Source organism: Ochotona princeps, chromosome 7, assembly GCF_030435755.1.
Source record: "Ochotona princeps isolate mOchPri1 chromosome 7, mOchPri1.hap1, whole genome shotgun sequence".
NCBI classification, from domain to species: Eukaryota; Metazoa; Chordata; class Mammalia; order Lagomorpha; family Ochotonidae; genus Ochotona; species Ochotona princeps.
Window position 1 is genome coordinate 47,870,021 of NC_080838.1, and position 20,436 is coordinate 47,890,456.

General features: G+C 46.6%; 1 protein-coding gene across 2 annotated transcripts; it reads left to right on the plus strand.

The window, feature by feature from the left end:
• Positions 1 to 4,425: 4,425 nt before the first annotated feature.
• On the plus strand, positions 4,426 to 20,057 carry C7H4orf54 (chromosome 7 C4orf54 homolog). 2 transcript variants are annotated; one of them, XR_009245803.1, is made up of 3 exons: positions 4,426 to 10,006; positions 17,004 to 17,160; positions 19,633 to 20,057. XR_009245803.1 is itself a non-coding variant. In XM_036495133.2 (2 exons), exon 1 carries the CDS (start codon positions 4,510 to 4,512, stop codon positions 9,964 to 9,966), a length of 5,457 nt encoding a protein of 1,818 aa, XP_036351026.2. In that variant the 5' UTR covers positions 4,426 to 4,509; the 3' UTR covers positions 9,967 to 10,006; positions 17,004 to 17,336. The 2 variants fall into 2 exon arrangements, 1 of the variants encoding a protein (XP_036351026.2); XM_036495133.2 differs by lacking the exon at positions 19,633 to 20,057 and having other exon boundaries at positions 17,004 to 17,336.
• Positions 20,058 to 20,436: the final 379 nt, after the last annotated feature.

Below are 20,436 nucleotides of genomic sequence, written 5' to 3' on the forward strand. Positions count from 1 at the left end.
GGTCCTACATCCTGAATCGAAGAGGCACACTTGATAGTCCTCTTTCCTGGGCCCTACATGTTGCATGCAGGGATAACAGAGAACTTGGGTAAGACAGACCAAAACTGACAGGCTGCTTGAAGTGGCCAGCTTTCTATACACCAGGATTTCTCTGTCCTGTGAGTGTTGCACATTGAGATTGGTGAGGATGAGACAATGACCATCTATCCAAGAAGATCTCAAAAACCCAAATCACCACAATGCCTTTAATAGACAACCAGATAGAAACCATTGTCCAGAATAACACATAAAGGCCGAAAAGGAAGAAAAGAGATGTGGCAAAGACAAGAAAGCAAAATGCCAGCAGATCCTTCTGAGAAAAAGACAGTAGGTAGACTGGAGAGGAGCAACTCCTTGACATATATCCTGACTTCTCCAGGGAAAAGCGCAAGCCTTTTTGCTTCACTTCTGGCTTGAGTGGCCATTAGTAACCTTTTGTTTCTGGGGTTGAACTGTGCTTTCACATCCTTCTAAGTCTGAAAGACATAATCAATAGATTGCATCTGTAACATGCATGGCACAGTTCTACAATAACATTCTCTGCTTTTCACAGGAAGGTAATACTACTTATTTGTCCTTGTGTGCATGTTGTTTTTCTATTCACAGGGATAGTCTTACACTAGTCCTGCTCCTCCATTTCCTGGGACTCCATGGTGACCAGCTGGTCCCATACACAGACAGCTGGTTGAGGCCGTGGAACAGCCAGTGATGGCATGACCCTGTCACCTCCACATCAGACTACATATTCTATTGCCAACTGGGTATGGACTTCAGTTGCTCAGAGCTGGATTCTAATCAAGACGTTAGCATTTTAGCTGTGGAAAGTCACGCAGAGCATACATGTCTTTACACAACCTCATTTTTTGTATCCACAAAATGATCCTAATTATGGCTGTCTTATGGCATGTTTGAGATGATGAATAATTGAAATCATGTAAAGCATTTTTTGATATGTTCAGCAATATTGTGTCTTGCTTTCTTGTGTAATTTTTACACATGCCTACATGGGCCTGGAGAGAAATAGCTGGCCACACTCTGGGCATCACATAATGATCAGCAGAAAGAGCTCCTTCCCCTCAGTGTGTGCAAATAGCTGTGCAAGTGTTTGTGAAAATCTTAAATGTCTGGTAATCAGAGAACACACCTTGCTCTTCACATCTCAGAAAATCCCGACGATGTCTGCATTTAGTAAGTCTGAACTCCTATTTTGAGTCTGAGTTTAACCAAGGTTTTTGTTCCTGGCCTGCTGCTCCACTTTTGGTAGCCTGTCCTTTCTTTCAACTAACATATATATTTGGTATATTATGCCACTGTCAGGGGCCCTAAAAATAGTCATATCCTTTTACCAACTGGTGGGCAGTACAGCCATCATTCATAGTTTCTTTAATCATGTTCAAGTTTTATATACTATGATGCACTTCACAGGACTTTCAGGAAATGCTGAGAAATGTTCTCTTCAGAGATAAAAATAATGGCACCGAGTCATTTCCTTTGTTGCTCTTTGAATTCCATATAAAGTGATTAGCTTAGCATACCTTGCTCGGGTTAGTAAGTGTGTCTGCTCACCATGCATCCACACTGGTGACATTAGTCACTGTGAATTGCTCAAGTGTCGAGATCAAGTAGGCAGGCAGTGAGTTCATCTATCAAAAAAGTGATCAGAGTCATATAAAAGTAAAATAAAAAACTCTACGGCTCCCACGGACACCAAGTTACTTCCATGGAATCAACAGTATCAATATTTGTGGTCACATATTGTGACACAGAACTCACTGAAGGCAAGCAATATGGCATTATAAGTTACTTAATGTTGCCCTATGATTGGTCATTGCTTTTCTGTTAGTGAGAGATTTTTTTCCTTCTTTTACCAGGAGTCTTCACTACTTCAACTTTTCAACGTGTTTGATATTTTCACAGAACTTTCAGTTTGTGTGAAACCTGACTTTTTTGGAAACTGACTTTGAAAAAACTTTTAAATGTTTTCCTCTCTGGCACTCATGTAGACAGAGGGCAGTGAAGGAGCTACAGCACTATTTGGGAGGTAAGTGCCTCTTTAAGAACAACCTTCTCTTTCTGGAGAATTATGTCTAAGGCTGTGTTCTCACAAGGAGCAAAGATTCTAGATGGAGATTTTCTGAATTTTGGAAGCAAAGCCACTGTGTTTGAATCTAACTGAGAACCATTTAGTTTGTCAACTGCAGAGAAAAACTTTGCTGAAATCTGTTGAGTTGTCATGACAGACAGGGCCATATGGAAAGTGCTGGAAAAATTCCTCCTTAGACTATAGTGGCTTTGATGGGCAGAAACTTTGTGTTCTCAGCTCCAGAATATTCACAGTGCATGACACTGTCCCTAGGGTATACTGTCCAAGGCACGGTCAGCCTCAAAGAAGAATTAAAATGGGACACTGAAAATACTCTGCTCGCCTGAAGGAGCCAGTGAGACTTCATTTCACTTTATTTATAGGACCATGTTCCTTCATCCCTGAGCACGTATTATGTGCACAGGCTGATTACATGAACAAAACTCAGAACAGTTACATGGCTACATTGTGGCCGCGTGGCTGAAATTGCCATGCCGATCAATTGCACCCTTCTAATTGATTATCTGGATGTCCTGTAGAGGATGTAGACATGGAAATCAAAGAGATTACGTAGCATGATGTTTAGGGTCTGTGCTCTGGATCCAGATTGCCTGGGTTTGAGTTTTGCACCTTAATTTCTTAAGGTTTCAGTGCCTCCATTTTTCCTTCTATGAAACCTGTATAACAGTTACTCCTCATGGGACTGACATGAGGGGTAAGTAAATAAATCTATACACATTAAAAATTACTGCAAATAGCTTCTGGCTCATAGTGAGCACCAATAAGTCAAGATGCAGTAACCATTATTCAAAAACCAAGATGTTGTGCCAATAAACATGATCCTCCACAACAATAACAAAGAGTGGACTGAAAAATTAGCAAATTCTCTGTTATTCCATCTTGTTTTATTTCTCTCCTCTCTGCATTTCTTTACCTAGAGCTTTACAGTCACATCGTAATTCCCACTATGACCAGTTACTCCTTAAGTTGTATTTATAATGGTGAAGCATGGGCAGAAGGGGGCTGCCACAGCAGAAGGGCAGACCTGTCAGGATCTCAAGAATGCCAAGGTGGATGCCTCTGCTGCCCCGGGCTCCCACACCCTACCTACCCACAGGCCTGTTCCAAGGAAGAAGCATATTCCTGTGTGGGGGTGGCATGCACATTGGAAGAGGATGTTTGGTGGTGTTATTTTTGCTTCCTACACATGTTGATGTCTAAAATAGGGCTTTATTCAAGTGGTGTAAGTGACACATAGACTATGTATAGTGGTAGCATTGGGCCTGACAGTTGATGGGGACCAGATCACACCAAAGCCTACAGCGCAGTGTCTGGCTGGTTGTGCCTGAGCTATCTGCTCGGAGGGTGACCAGTACAGCCCCCCATCTCAGAGCTCCCTATCTTAGGTCACCTGCCAAATGTGCTTGCACAACCACGGGATTGTGGATGCACCTTGGAACCAGTGACCTGGCATGTTGGCTTCGTTTCCCTGGGGCATGCCAGCGGGTCATATTTCCTCTCTAGACCGCCCTCCAAGTTGCACTGTACTCATGAAGGGTAAGCCTGTTCCTTGTTCTTTCATGCTTGGGGACCGAGTGCTCCAAGAGCCTGGACCTTAGCCAGCGTAACTGAATCTTTTAGCTGCAGCTCAGGCTATATTTAAGTGAGGGTATATTGTCTTGCTGTGGTTTGCCTTGCTTAGGAAACTTGCTGAGTTTAACTGCATTTTTTGCAGGGTTTTGAAGTGGTGTTGGTTCTAACTCCATTTAGTGACTATAATTAAATGTCTATTGAAAGCATGACCCATGAGGTTTTGAAAGATTGCCCTTTTATACTTGGAGTCAATCCAGAAAAGATCATAGGAGAGATTTTTGCTTGTTTGAGATGAATAGGTTGTGTTTCATAAAGTGTCACTTTGGGGAAAAGAGGGACAGAATATTTTGTGCCTTTGAGAAATTTAAGTGTCAGAACTCGTCTGATTTGGCTCAGACTTTTTTTTGAGGCAAATATAAAGCTGCCATATGCAACAGGGAAATGTTGACATAAATCCAGGGCGTCCCATGGATTTAAAAATGCATCAGGAAGAGTGAATTTTATTTAACAATAAGGGGGAAGAAGCCATTTCATCAAACAGACAGTAGACCAGAGAAAGAGAGAGAGGGGTCTCTGAGATGGAAGAGGGAGAACATTTGGTGAGCTTGAAATGAGAACAGACACGCCTCCTCCGCTACCGACTTTGGCTTTTTCATCCTTTTAGAGCCTCTTCTCTCTGCCCTCAAGTGTGGTTGCGGTGGGACCAGGGAATGGACACTAAAAATATTTCTGGAATGACGTGACCCTCTCTCGCCCCATTCAGGGAAGGGCCGTGGCTTCCTGAGCGGCAGCACATGCTTTCTTTTCAATTCTGGAAGTCCCGGGGTCGACCTGCAGATGCTGCTCCTTCCGTGACCGATGGCATTCAGACTCCCAGCTGCCCACAGTGCCAGGCAAACAACTGGACGGGCCGGCTTAGCAGCCGGAGGCTGGCCACAGTCTCAGCCAGAGCAGCAGCCCCCCAGCCCCAGACCACCTGTGCTGCCCTGTCCGCGCGCCGGCCTGGCTGCCTTAGGCTTGCCAGGGCCCCGCCACAGGGGCTGAGCCACAAGCGGCGGCTGGTGGTAGCTGCAGTGGCCTCGGTGCCGGCGTCTTTGGGGCCAGTCCAGGCACGTGGGACCCTGTTTCAGGCCACTCTGAGGCCCATCCAGGAGCCGAGAGAGACCCAGGACAGCCCCAGGGCTCACCATTGCCTTTTGCTGTCGCTGAGGATGGAAGCTGCCACTCCCGAATCGGATTCACAGGCTGGGCCAGTGGACATAGTGGACAACGGCTTGAGCAGTGCCCAAGACGGCCAGCAGCAGCTGCTACTGCCGGCGCTTCCCAAGCCGCCGGCCTCCTCCCAGCGAGAGACGAAGTATGTGGAGATGTGTGCCTCAGCAGCGCCGAGGGACAGTCCCCACACTGTGACACTTACCCTGGAACCCTGTCCTGGAGACCAGTGGGCCTCTAGGAGCCCTAAGGAGATGGTCCAAGCAGAACCCAGCAGCCGCGCGCAGAGCCAGATGCCAGCTCCCGGAAAGACTCCTACTGCGTCCGCACCCTCCAGCACCCGGCTATCTCGCACCGCTGCAGCGGAGGATGACAGTTTCTCCTCCTCTGGACCCTCCTCCCCCGTGGACACCGCTCAGGAAGACAACCTTTCCCAAACCGTAGAGTCTGTCACATCCCTGGGGGCTCCGGCCACCTCCTCTTCGTCCTTAGGCTTTGAGAGTGAGGACAGTGAGATCCAGCCTTTGTTGGGAGAAGGGGCAAGACCAGCGAAGGGAGGAGAGGTCGGCAAGGGAGGGGTGGACCACGACCCAGAGTGCAGGGACATCATTGCCAAGGCCCAAGGCAGCGGCAGGGACCCCCCAAAAAGTGAGGAGGCTCACTACATCACCACCCACGAGATCCAGCTGAGTGAGGTGGAGCAGGACATGGATTTCGACGTGGGCCTGGCCTCGCGCTGGGATTTTGAAGACAACAACGTCATCTACTCGTTTGTGGACTACGCTTCGTTTGGTGGCAGCGACGAGACCCCAGGGGACGTCACCACCCCGACAGAAGAGGACGATGACAACAGCTGCTACCTCAGCACCACTCCCAGCACCAATGCCACCCGCACGCCCAGCCCCACTAGCAGCGACCTGGCCCGCCCTAGCGCCGGCAGCAGCAGTTGTGCCACCAGCAGCACGGAAGTGGGCAGCGGCCCCTCTGATGGTGACCCTACTCCCCCACCCACTGGCCCTGGCACCATCACCCTGCCTGAGTCTTTGCCGGAGCCCGGCGAGGCAGCTTCAGGGGCAGTAGCTTTAGCCACTGCCACCGCCGCAAGCAGCTGTGGGAGTGCAGCAAGCCAGATCCTCCTATCAATCAAACAGACTTCCCGGGCTATAAATGAGCCTAGCAACGTGCGTGCAAAGCAAAACATTATTTACGCTGCCAAGCATGAAGGCGACATGAGCCTCAGCGTCTCTACAGCTGCTGAACACAATTCAAGTTCCCTGAAGCAAAATCCGGCTGCCACTGTGGCTCAGGACCATGCAAAGAAATTCATTGCCGTCCCGGCTCGCCTGCAAACCAGGTGCGGGGCCATCCGGGCGAAGGAGCTGGTGGACTACTCCAGCGGGGCCTCCAGCGCCGTGAGTGAGCTGGACGATGCAGACAAAGAGGTGCGTAGCCTGACCTCCCGGGCCTTCCGCAGCCTTGCCTACCCGTATTTCGAGGCTCTCAACATCAGCTCCCGGGAGTCCTCTGCCACGCTCTCTGAAGTGGGCTTTGGGCGCTGGTCCACCTTCTTAGATCTAAAATGTGGGGGTGTTGGCGCCAGGGTGGAACAGAGCCTGCTGCGGAGCAGCGCAGCCTCGGTGGCTGCAGGGCTGAGGAAGGGAGCTGGAGGTGGTGGCACCAGGGCCACTGCAGACCAGCTCTACATCCAGTCCAAGAAGTCCCAGACCAAGGCCTTGGAGTTTGTGGTCAGCAAGGTCGAAGGGGAGATCAAACATGTGGAGACGCCCCTGTGTTTCCAGAAGCAGGTGCAGACGGGCTCCCGAGTCGTCACCCTGCTGGAGCCCCTGAGCCTACGCAGTGAGAGCAAAGCCAGCTCAGCTGCTGGGCCCTCCAAGGCCCCCAAAGGCTCAGCCGGCACAGCTCCTGGGTCAGTGTACACGGACGACGGCTCCGAGACCTCAGAGAGCAGCAAGCCTGTCTCCCGGGCCGAGGGTGCCCAGAAGAAGTCCAAGTTTGCATCCAGCCTGCTCAAAAATGTCATTTCCAAGAAGATGCAGCGGGAACACGAGTTCAAGATGGAGAGGGGAGAGGTCACTGACACCTCCCACCACCATCACCACCTGGCCGGCACCTGCAAGGACACGGAGGGACCTGCTGGCACCGAGAAGCCGCGGGACAGGAGCCTGCAGAGGCAGAGTTCCCGCCACTCCGAGGCCGGCTCTGAGTGCACCGTGGTCAGTGTTTCTGATGCTGAGGGTTCAGTGGTCTGTTCCAAATCCCCGGTCTTCAAAGCCAGCACTCCTCGGGAGAGCACCGTGGCCTCTGGCCGGAATTTCAATGATACACACACAGAAGAAGTGTGCGAAATTAAGAAGAGTGCCTCTGAGACAGTCAAGGGCATCTTTCTGCGCAGCCAGAACAGCGCCTTCCGGTCGTGGAAGGAGAAGGAGATGGAGAAGCGTGAAGAGAAAGCCCCCATCGGGAAGCTGAAGCTTCCCAAGGGGGGCGACTGGAGGGCTGACCTCGGGGAGATCTCGGCCAGCAAGTCCACCATCATGTCCCGTCTCTTCGTCCCCAACATTCAGCAGATGCCTAAGGACAAGCTGCCTGGGAAGCAGGCCACTAAGTATCCTGCAGCCCAGGCCACCTCCACTGCAGTCATCAGGCCCAAGGCTCCGGAAATCAAGATCCGGCTGGGGAGTGTGCAGCAGCCGAGCTCCGACTTCAACATCGCCAAGCTGCTCACGCCCAAGCTGGCCGGGGGCAGCACCTCCAACCTCTTTAAGACCAAGGAGGACAGCAACAGCAGGGCACAGCAGAAACTCTTCCGTGGGGACAACCTTGAAAAGGTGCCCCAGTTCCAGGTCAGAGACGTCCGAGACAAGTCCAAGGCCCAAGGGCCCCTTCATCAGGTGAGGGATGTCAGAAAGCTCATTAAAGGGTCGGGGGACAGCAGTGACAAAGGCAGCGTAACCCCAGAGCAGGGGCTGACCGGGTCCAAGCCCAGGCAGTTGGCTGCTGCAGCCACTGCATCTGGGTCCCTGTCTCCCATGGTCATTACTTGCCAGGCCCTGGTGAACCAGCGGGAAGACAGCACGGACAGAGAGTCCAGGGAGGGCGTGGGCAAAAGGGGCAGCAGCAGGGTCTTGGATTCCTCTTCCTCTCCGGAAGGGACAGTCTTGGTTCACAGGGCATCTGGCAGGCTGCCCGTGGCCACCATCGCACCCAACAAGTCCGAGCAGGGCTCCTACCTGCCTGTGCTCAAGATCGTCTCCAAGGCTTCTGCCCAGAAGACACCCGAGAAACCCAAGGACGAGGAAGCCAAGGAGGAAGGCAAAAGCGCCCCACCAGCCAGGAACGCCCTGGAGAAGCTGACTGCCGCCGTGAGGTCCATGGAAGAGCTGTACAGCTTCAACAGGAATGAGTGGAAGCGCAAAAGCGACCCTCTGCCCATGCTGACCGACAGCCACGTGCTGTCGTTGATAGCCAGCGAGGAGAGGGAGAGCGGCCTGGGTGCTGAAGGGGACCCTGACAAGCTAGCCAAACGGCTTGTGGAGGTGGAAGAGCGCAGCGCGGGTGCCAAAGGCGCCGTGGTGATGCGTGGAGCGCCCCTTGAACGCCTGCAGCGCCGAAACTCCAACCCCAGCGCTGACAGTGTGTCTGCCCGCGCCGCCGCCTTCGAGAGCCTGGCCGCTGGACGTGAAAGGCCGCGGTCCCTCTACATCCCACCCGTCCACAAGGATGCCGAGAGAAGCCACCCGCTGCAACCTCTTCCACCGCACCCCAGCAACCGCAACGTGCTCACCGTGAGTGCGGGCAACGCCCAGAAAACCGGGGGTGTGGCCGGCAAGTTCCCACTAGGGCCTTCTCCAGAGAGCCCCTCCACAGCCAAAGGCGTCAGATCACAGGGACTCCGGTCGCTCAAGATCTCTCCGGCCACGCGGGCACCTCTGGACGAGATGATCAATAGGAAAGGAGGCATGGGCGTGGAGAAGAGCAGTAGCGACGGTGAGAACTACCTGACTCAGCCACTGAAGGCAAGTCCACCAGCTGCAGCTGTGGCCACCGCTGCCTCTGGGGGACTTCCTGGCAGGCCTGGGGCTGCTGGCAGCGAGGCGCCATCCACCTCTTCAGCTGCCACTCTCTGCAGCTTACCTCCACTCAGCGCCCGCAGTCAGGTCCCTAGCAGCCCCAAAGGCTCTCAGGTCAGTGGAACCAGCCGGCCTGCTTGGAGAACCAAGCCTGATAGTTCCCGGGAGACGGTGGCTGCTACTGCTGCTGCCTCTGCTGCTGCTGCTGGGCCACGAAGCCCCGAGCATCCCCCTACTGCTATTTACCACCAGCCATCACTGCCCTTCACCTTGCAGGGAGCCCAGCCTCAAGTCCTCTGCTTCTCCCCACCCGGCATGCCTGCCCCAACTCCTGCAGGCCCAGCTGCTGTCACCACAGACCCCTTCCAGCAGCCGCAGCCCCAGCAGACACAGAGGAAGATGCTCCTGGATGTGACAACTGGCCAGTACTATCTGGTGGACACCCCGGTACAGCCCATGACCAGGAGACTGTTCGACCCCGAGACGGGTCAGTATGTGGATGTGCCCATGACCTCTCAGCAGCAGGCTGTGGCTCCTGTGTCTCTCCCCGTGCCTCCCCTGGCCTTGAGTCCTGGGGCCTATGGACCTACCTACATGATCTACCCCGGTTTTCTGCCCACTGTGCTTCCCCCCAATGCCCTGCAGCCCACAGCCATTGCTCACTCGCCAGGGGGCAGTGAGCTGTCCCCCGTGGTGGCAGAAGCCCCTGGCAAAGAGACAGCTGCTGCTTTCACCGAAGTACCCTACTTCATGGCCTCCAGCCAGTCCCCAGCCTCCCCCTCCTCCTCAGCCACAGCAGCCACATCCCAGCTCGTGGGAGCCAAGGGCTTTGCCCAGCTGCACGGCAAGCCTGTCATCAGCATCACGTCACAGCCCCTGGGGCCCAGGATCATTGCCCCCCCTTCCTTTGACGGCACTACCATGAGCTTTGTGGTGGAGCACAGATGACAGATGACCGTCGTCAGGGATCAGGATGCAGAAGTTACTGGTGAGTAGATTGCGCTCTGGGTGCAGGTAGAAACGGAGTGAGAGCAATCCTGTCTCTGTGTTTGGAGTGGGCATGCCCTATGGGAGAGCTGGCTGTAGACATGAGGCTTTGGAAAGAGGAGAACAGAACCCCAGCTGCATTGAGAACGAATTGATGTTCTCCCCAGGCCCTTCCCTTTCCCACTCCTCGGACCCCAGTCATGATTTCTTCTCCTTTGACCTTTTTCGAATTGCCTCTGTGTTTTTCTCAGGGAGAGTAGGTGGGACAATGAATTTGCCAGCTGTCCCTTCAGCCCTCTTTTGGTAAGGTTTGGCCAAAGCAGGGAAGACATGAAAACCTGGCTTGGATTTTGTGGAGTGAGCCTCATTTTTGGTTCCTGACAGTCCAGGTGGCCAAAGACACCAACCATCCCAGGAAATCATTAGAAACCTGTTCATATGTAAGCTCCTCAGAAGGAAAGGAAATCGAAGAATGGTAACCCCTGGTAGGAAGCTTTTCCACAGTCTGTAAACTCACCTCTTTCACACCTTCCTCTTGACATTTCTTGCTCAAAGTTTCTGTAGTTTCCAAGTTCTAAGTTTTCAGTTTTTAGATGGGCAGAATAGTTTCTCTCAGAATGGGACTGAGATCTTTATCATGCACATATGCACACACACATACGCACACTCACATGTGCACAGCTGGACTTCCAGGAGCAAGGAGATGCTGCACTTGAAGTTGTGCCTGCATGCAGCTGCTACCTTTGATCCAGTCCTGGAATCTGTTATGCTGCACCACTCACTAATTCCCAGAAAGCACTCATTTTCCTATCTGCCTGTCCCCTTTCAGAAAAGTCTATGTTTTCTCAGAGTAAAGGAAATTGGAGAGAACACACTCCTGACTTAGAGGTCTAGCCACATCCACAGACAGCAACCTTGCTGTAAATACAGTCCATGGAACTTGATAGGAAGCATGAGCTTGGTTTTTCTGACTCAGGACACTTCAGGTCAAGCCCATGGGCCAGAGTAAAGACACCTTCAGATGGGGGTACAGAGCCGTCAGTGCTGTAGGAGTGATTCCCCACCCCCCAACACACACACTTATACTCTTTCTTCAGATGGGGAAAGTTGAGATCATAAATCCTTTCACTCCCTGGTAAGACCATATACACTGAGTCAAACAAGGAGATGGAGAGAAACAAGCCATGCATGTGCTACTATAATAGAAATAAGTAATTTCTTTTATCTGAAATGAAACAGAAGAACATTATTGCTTCGTACAGTGAAAAAGCTTTAAATTAAGGATTAGGATCACTGGATAGTAGTTGCACAGGTGCTTGCTGACTGTGGGACCTTGGGCATGAGAAACGCTTTGGCTATTTGTATATCACCTCTAGGGAAGCTCTTATCTATCCCTCCATCTGGATCTGAAATTCAGTTGATAGAGCAATGTATTACAAGCTTTACAAAAAATGTTCTTTCAAATTAGTGGATTGTTACTGAATATTATTCCACTTATTGGGCTGTAATACAACATTATTCTTAGATCTTTAGGAATTCTGATTTGAAAGCAAAAGCCTGGTTTTAGCTGCAATCTAGACATAAATGCTTTGGGACATTTCTCTTCCAAGCATGTGCGACAAACCTGGTGTGATGAACACAGAACGTGGGAGGAACTAAGACAAATCATGCATTCTTTGTTTGGCTTGGAAGATAAAGGAAAAATGCATGTGGAGGAGACTCAGAATTACAGATGTAGTTTTGCAGAAGGAGAAGAGTCGTCTATGGGCAAAAGCATTTTAATCTCCTGGACAGATGGTGTGTTTACCTAGGGCTATTTTTGATCAACTAATCCTTGAGGCCTTTGTGGGGCTATGGAGGTGCGATAGGAAGCGGTGGGAGCAGAGAGCAGAGGAGGGAGGATTGTGCAGGCACACACGCACACAGTGCCTTCTGGGCAGCTGCCCTTGGCCTTTCTCCTGTTTGCTGAGTCTGGAGAGATTAGGCTTGGAGTTGTTTCCATGAACACAGAGAAAAAGCACAGATTCAGAATTCAAGACTTGAACACTGGTTTGGGAAAATTTTCCCTTTCTGAAAGCACAGCCATTTGTTTAGTAAACAACCCTCAAGCTAGAATGGCAAAAGCTGGTGTCTTGATTCTTAATCTAAGAAGAGCACTCAGGAATCCAAGGCTGGCTTTTTATAGGACGGTAAACATCTGATTAGCCAGACTCAGATAATGGATCAAAATTCTTCAGAACTCAACTTCTTGAATTTTCTAATGCCACTTCTCACACACAAAAAAGGACAGATGCATTAAAAAAAAAAAAAAAAAGGAAGTACACACTTCTTTGCCTTGTGTAACAAACTCTTATTGACACCATCCAGATATTTCCAGAGCCAGGCCCCTAGAGAATGAGAAAGCCAGGACTTTGGAGCTGGGTTTTCCCTCCAGTGCCATATCAGGCCCCCTGCAGACTGCTCTTGGTGGTCCCTAGTGGAATACACAGAACAAAGGAAGGGTGGCAGAGGTGAAAGCAGAAAGTACATCCAAGATCTACTCCCTAGTGGTGTTTGGGTATGAATCATATGTACTTCCATTTACCTCTCCCTAGACATTTGTAAAATGATGTTTTGGACACAATGTGCTGATTTTCCCAATTATTCAACAGATGTGAATGACATGTCTCCCCTGTGCCATTCACTGTGAACTCACCCGTGTGCTGTAAGTGCACGTGTGATCTGGTGGAGTTTTCAAGTCAGGAGCGTACACTCCAACAGGAAGGAACAGACCTCTGCACACGACCACAAAGAAGGATTCCAGAACTGTCAGAACCTGTAAGGTTCTTTCCAGCTCAAATAATAAAGTATTTTGTCATCTGTTTCTAGCAGCACATTAAAACAATGAGCCTTCTTTTTATCCTCTTCATTTAATGGTTGAGCATAACCAGGTACCCTTATATCTTTCTGATGATTCCATCATGGATTTTCTCAGCTTTTTGCTGTCACAGTAAATTTTTCTAGTTTTCTTGCCCCTATAATCAGGATTCCAGGACTCCTTGAATATTGCAATGCCACAATCTATCTAAAAATACTTACCCCTTTTATTAGTTAATCTTGTTACTTGCTATTATTGCTGTTTGTTTTCTTGCTGTTTAGTCAGGCCGTTACATCATGTGATAAGGAAGCAAGGCTGTTCTGTGACTGGCACCTGGGGGCACCAGGCAAGCTGACCACACCATTGATACATTTGTATCACACCAGAGATCTGGACACATCACTTGTGTGACTTTCCCCTGCTGTTGTACTGCCTTTGTGATTGGTTCGTTTATTTTTGGTTTTGGAAGTCCCTGCTTCACAGGCTCTGTGATGCCTTTTTGGTGATACTTTGCTCCAATTTTTGTTCATTGGAGATGTGTGATTATATTTCATTCCCTGACACAGTCACCTTCAGCTCTTCTCCTGTATGCTCACCTAGATGCCACATTTTGTTTTAAATTTTTAATTGAGACTTGATAGTAAATACCAGTTACAGGAGCATAAGCGTCAAGTAAATATGCAGTACTCACCAAAGATCCATCATTCAGCACCAATCCCAAGAGACATGTAAGTGTTTTTATTTCCTAGGGATGTCTGGTTTTTTTTTGCATGCAGTCTTCATTTTTGAGTGTGCTTCATGTTGCTCCTAAAGTTTTGGTCTTTCACCCCTGCTCACTTCCTCAGAGCTGTTTTTTTTCCCTCTGAACAGAGCTCTTAGGTCAGCAGCCGCAGTGGAAGGAGTAGGGCTGGATTCAGGGGAGTTCTTTCTGTGGACTTCTTTAAGAAGGCCCTAGATGAGTTCTTGGGTCAACAAGCCCAGGACCCTGGCTGGAATGACAATTGCAAGGAAATGACTTGAAGAAGTCAAGTGACCCTTTTTAGTCACAGTGTCATTTCAAGGTTGAGCTCACACTTGAACCTGAGCGTTCTGCACTGGGGCCCTTTTTATTCCTTTCTTCTTGCCATCCCTGTCCCTTCCCCTTTCCTACTGCCACTCAGCTTTGGTGGATCTTCCTCCAAGTTTCTGTTCCTGATTTCCCTCTCTTCCTGATTTCTCTCACCATTTGTTAGAGAATTCATTTTCTGTTCCTTTTGTTTGTTTAATATATTCCTTACCGTGGTTTCCTCTTTTCATTCACTTCAACTTGAGTTAGTTCATTCTTGTACCTTACATAATCCCTTCTCCTCGTGTTTTTGGTAGTTCACTTTCACTGCTGATGGGGTGGCTTGGAGGACAGGACTGAGCAACCTGAGGACCATGAGGACCCTGCCCATCCCCTCTCCTGAAGGCTCCTTGAAGCTGGGAGCAGCCCCTGCGAGTCAAGGTGCTGGTTGCCCTTGTCAGTCAGGCAGGCAGTGGTCAGGTAACTGGACTGCAGAAGGCAAACTGAGGGTTCTCAGTTCATTCCATAACTCTATTCATGAACCCATTCATTATGCCTATCCCCTTCTCCCACTTAGTGTGGCTTCCTCTCCCAATTTTTGCATATAGATGTTGTTGTTATTATTATCGCCTTTTCTTTTCTCCCTTTCACCTTTATGAAATTGTATCTTTCCTCTAACTTCCTATTTTGTGCCTTTCTGCAAGGTGCCACTGCTTTTATATTTCTCCCTTACTCTCTCTAAATGTCATGAAAATAAGAGAATAGTAGCTAATATGTGTTCATCACTTGTTATAGACCAAAATGTAGCAGTATACTATTGGATTCTTTCAACAAGTTAAAGCTATTTTCAATCCTTATTTGATAAATGAAGGCTTGTTTTAGATCAGCAGTTCCTGAGACTCAGGACCTTGCAGCTCCATTGCCATGCTCTTATAGATGACCCCTGGCTGGCCCGTTTTGCTTACTCTCTACCCTCTGCTCAGAGCTCCCTGTCATGAACAGTGCCCCTTTCGTTATTTGCCTTTTAGGTATTTGTACCTGCCCTCTCCAATTTTTTCTTTTTCAGCTAATGCTTTTTGCTGGTTGGTAAAGGATTAAATATATGAGATGAATATTGACCGGAAACACTGCAGCTGAGGTTCCTGATGGCAGTTTCCTGCAAATAAACATAAAAGTCCTATCAAAGAGGAAAGAATCTCCCAGCCATTTCACTGCTGGGAATTGCTTGTCAGCCAGTGGGCTAAAGTGTTACCTGGAGGAAAGCTAGGTGACTTTGACGCTGCTACTTCATAGTATGGACAAATGAATTGCCGTTTCCGAGCCTCAACTTCATTTTCTGTAATATGGGGATACTGTTCAGAAAAATTGTGAAGCTTGAATTAAAAATCTGTTACAAAGGATGTACCCACAGCCCATGACATGTAACAGGTGTTCAGTCTCCCTAGGACCTCCTTACAGCCCCATAATTCCTTTATTTCCACAGATCTCCCCATTAAAGCAGAAAAGCAGCCCTTATCCCAGCACCTCCTCAGGACAGCATCAGGGGTCTGTAGCCAGGATTGCTCTGTATGTGCCAGACTGAGGGCAATGGTTACTGCTCTGCAGTGCCCTTTAAGCTGGCTCCCCCTCAGGGCAGGCCACTGGCTGTAGTCAGGGTACTCTATCATCCACCAAGACCTTCCAGAATGTTATACAACTCTGGGCAGAGCTTGCCAGCTGTGTGTGGTGATTTTCCTCTCCGTCTGGGCACAGGCCTGTGTGGAGCAAGGGAAAGTCTGACCCAGCATCCCTGTTGAACTCTGTCATGTGTTGGCTTCTAAAATCCTAGGAAGACACCCGGCCAACACGCCTTTCACCTTTACTGACTTGTTGCTGATCTTATGAGACCTTGGATAGACTATGTTGGCAATTTCAATAATCTCATCCTAAATAGGGATTTGAAGCAAATTTTTATTCCTTTTAAATAACATTTCTCTGAAGCTAATATAAGCAGAAGTAATATCCTATGAATTTACTACAAGGCAATATGTTGACTAGTGGTCCCCATATAATCTCAAGATTGCCTCAATGAATTTCCCTTGGATTCCTCAAGCTGCCATCACTATCCCATATGTGGTATTACAAACATTCCCTCTTCTCTCTCCTGTCTTTCTGTGTTTCTCTGCCCCTCTCTCCCTGCCTCCCTCCCTCCTTCTCCCTTCTGTCTCTGGATCCCTTATCTCTCCTTGGTGTCTTTTTACTCTGCTCTAGGCTGCTTGGCAAAATTTGCTTTGTGCTGTGACTCAGACAAAGCTGTTAACTCCTTGGCTCTGCCTTTGAAATTAGTCTTCTTGCTCTTCTATTTTCTTTTCCTCCTCTTGTAATTTTACATTTTCTGTTCCTACATACTTCTGTTTAGTTTCTAAGATAAGAACAGTTATATTTAGTAAATGGGAGGTCTCAAGTCATAAAACAGTCCTTTTCACTTTGAAGGTTATTTTTCAGCATAAAATAATGAAACAAACATGCAATTAAGTAAGGAAAGTATGAGTTATAAATTCATAACTGTTCTTATAAATTTCCTTCCTATTAAGTATGTATTTAGACAGTCTGTTTCTAGATGAAAGGATTAAAATATCCCTTGCCTTGCTACTCTGATTGCGTATAATTGGTTGGATAACTGTTATTTGATACTATTTGGAGGTTATTTTTCGAATGATAGAATCTCTTGAATTTCAAATGTTCCAATTTAGTTTTCAATAAAAATTCTGTAACTACTTTTAAGAACATTTCCATGTTATTGTTTTATCCCTTGTATGAATAATTTTAATTAAACTAATCATTTAATGCCAAAACCATTTTGGGGTAGCTCGTTAGATTTAATTCAGTTTTCAAAGAGAGATTCCACTTTGGGCATTTTGTTAAAATCAGCCACGATGTATAGAAGGTTCAGAAATACATTTGCCAAACAATATTTTAAAATGTGTATGGCATCATTATGAAGGTTGGAATTAGCCAAAGTAGTTAAATAGAATTTCTGTCATTTCTCTTGGTGCTTTAAGATTGACAGTTGTTTTCAGAGCTAACAATCTCTTCTTTGACTATGTTTTGTTATAGGAACAAGACAAATATGGACTATTCTTCTTTCAAGTTGCATTGTGTTAGCACTAGGAATTCATCAGAAAAACTTCTTCCACATGTATTATTTTTAGTTTTTGCTTCTTATAAACCAAGTGTGTAAGTTTCTGCATTTTTTGAACACACTTTTTTAAAGGTAATTTTTGTTATTTTAATTTTACTAAGGCGATTGAATGGTTGTGTTGTTTCCTGTCCCCACCATGAAGTTTTGTTTTTATACTTTAATGTGGTAAATAATCTTTCAACTCACCTTCCTTCTTCATCCGTTTATGACTAATCAAGCACTCTTTTGACAATTTCCTTTGTTCAATCAAAGCCTATAACAGAAATGGATTGGTTGTGTTGCAAACCAAGTTAGAACATCAGTAGTCTGGGTCACAGAGCTCCTTATCCGTTCTTAGAATGCATGTAGGCTATTTGCACAGTTGTAGCAAATATTTAGATTTTACATACAATGGGCTTACACTTTTGAATCATACGCCAACCAAACATGGTCATTTTCTAGATTGTACACTAGGTCTTCTATCATTGAGTTTGGCATTATTTCTAATTTGATCACGAAAAACAGTTATTTTAGCCCTTTGTTTTGTTTTAATTTTCCCATTTATAAATGCCATGACACTAATTGTTGCCTTAAAATAGAATGACTTGAAATACGGGAGAGCCAGTGATGGCATAGTCTTATCTCTCACAGGTTGTCTGTAGCTAGAGGAGTAACTGTTGGTGTGGTAGAACAGAATATGAACTGGTGATTCAATGACTCTGATTCACTCCAGCCTTACACATCCCCAAGCAGGAACCTAGAGCTGTAGCACTTGCTCCTTATTATGCCAACTTTTTAAGATCTCAAGAACCCATGGATATCCATATTGCCTCAGCTATAACCTGACTCTGAAGGCTATTTGAGTGTGTATCCATGGTGAATTTTGAAGAGTTGATTGTATTGCAAAAACTTAGCTTGTCATAATTCATAGGTGTCTTTTAAACTGATAAAAACATATACTACATTTGATCTTAGCCAAAAAAGCTTTAAAAGAGGATAAGTTAGACTCTTCAAACAACAGTTCAATTTAACTTCCATGAAATTCAATCCACATAAAGCTTTCTTGAGCAAGGGAAAGGTCTGGATGATCATCTCTAGTCACAGTTTAGTCACTTGTTGAGCTGATGAACAGTAAAATGAAGCTACAGTCTGTATGGGATGTGAGGCATGAGTCGTGGTCTCTGTGGGTGGAAAAGTTGCCTCTGGACCATATTTTTATCCTAAAGGTTCTTTCCCAGATCCATCAGTAGACTTACTCCCAGCTTAACCTGGTGAGACAAATTTTACAGCATCAATGCTTCCTCATCGGTGCTAGGTCAGTCCACTGGATATTGAAATAGGAAAGTTGAAGGTATTTCAAAGGTCTCAAACCTATACAACAAGCAACACTATGAAACTGCAAGCATTTGGGCATGATTAATGAAGCTCAGCTGTGGTTTGGCAGATAGTACGCAAGCTGTCTAAGGTTGGTTTACAATCACAGTTGGCTCTTAGGGATGTTCAGGAGCCATGCTAAAGAATCATTGCTTGTCAGACCCTCAAAAAGAGACACTCCTTCCCTAGAAATGTGGTAGAGTTGAAGGGCTGGGGGTCCGTAGGCTATCTGTCACCAGCAGATCTGAGCCTTAAATTCTTATGATCAAGTCAACTACATGAAAAACTAGAAGAGAAAGAAGACATTTTCGTTTGTTGGCTCTATTGAACAGGCTGTCACCCTCTGGAAAGGAGCCAAGAATGTAATAAATGTCTGAGTAGTTACAAATGGAACTTCACAATCACATGTGTGAATGCTATGCTGTCTGTTGATACTTTCATGATTGTCTAGTTTGTCAAACTGCATGAAGCTGCTAGGCTATTTACTACCTCAAGCTATTGGGAAAGAGCATTTTCATGGGTGTGAGGTAAACCTCCACCTCTATTTTTATTGTTCTGTCATTTCTTAAGGTTTCAAGGATATGTGAATCAATGAACTGCCCTTCATTTTTCAACCAAAGTGGAACACAGCAAGAGTCGATAAAGCATTCTGACCCCTAGAACTCTAACCCCAACCAAGTCCCTGTGGCTTCTGAACAGTCCTTCTGTATTTTATGAATAGCAGGCATTTCCCAACTAATGCCTTGAGCTTCAGTCTAATCAGGATTGCAGTGCGACTTTGGTGATTTTGTCTCATGGTTCATATGTGGATCGGTTTTCCAGGCGAACCACGGGGACTGGTGTGTAGAGCTTTGGATCCATTTTCTCTTTATTTCTTTTGTTGAACAGATCATATTGAAATATGCCCTGATTATTTCTGGAAAATTGAGCACATTTGTCACCAGTATGAAAAAATCTGACTCACTGAAATGTAGTTTCTTGAAAGCATTTGCTGAAATTGCCCTCAGAGTTAACTAGAGCCTAGAGTTGGCATATGAAGGGTTTTTTTTATGTTTGTATGTCACTGAGTAAATAAGCTAAAATAAATTATACTTTGCCATTTTATAATCAATCCCAAATATTAACACCCATTTCACATTCATCCTTAATCACTAGTGGATGTCTAATGATACAATTTTTTTTGAACTTCAGATTTGACTTTATCATCCCTGCCTTAAAGAGATTTGATACATTTTAATTGTTTTCATGCTTCATACAAATGTCTGCGTTTGCTACAAATGGAAAGCTCATACTACCAGAAACAATACTTTGAACTGCAGGACAGTATTAATTCCTAAGTAGACTGATTATAATCTCATAGTAAATATGTGTATGTGCATGGGAAAGCATTCAACAAGTCTTTGTGTTTAAAAACACAAAATATACAAAATATACAAAAAACACATGGTATACAGTTTCCTATGTGGTGCTTAAGGGTTTCATTCTACAGTTTACATGGTGTAGGTTTGCACCCCAAATTCTCAGGGTATATTATTTTACCCAAATACTTGAAAGAAAAGGTGCCCTGAACTTTATTGGTACTGTTGAGGAGGAAAAAAAAAATGTAAGTTTGTTTATAAAAACTGTTTATAAAATCAAATTCATATGTTAGAAGATGATAGATAGATAGATAGATAGATAGATAGATAGATAGATAGATAGATAATAGATAAGATATATTTTGAAGAGACTCCTTATATATTTTTAACTTATGGGTCTTACATAGACCTCACTGGTGCATAGAATCCTTAGTAAAGCAGGCACTATTGCTAAATAGTGCCTTGAGCTGGAATCTAATCAGAATTCCAGACCCTGGTCTTCAGGAAAGAAAGCATGCCCATCTGTGGCACGTTGAATTACAAGGCCCAGGGGGAATTTTGAAGACTAGACTCCTTTGTACCCTCCAACCCCAAGTCAGAAGAGAACTGAAGTTTGGTAGCAGCATCTGTGAGTTGT

Excerpts from the sequence above, each read along its gene's own strand:
- C7H4orf54 (XM_036495133.2), top strand. The coding sequence starts at position 4,510 with ATGCTTTCTTTTCAATTCTGGAAGTCCCGGGGTCGACCTGCAGATGCT.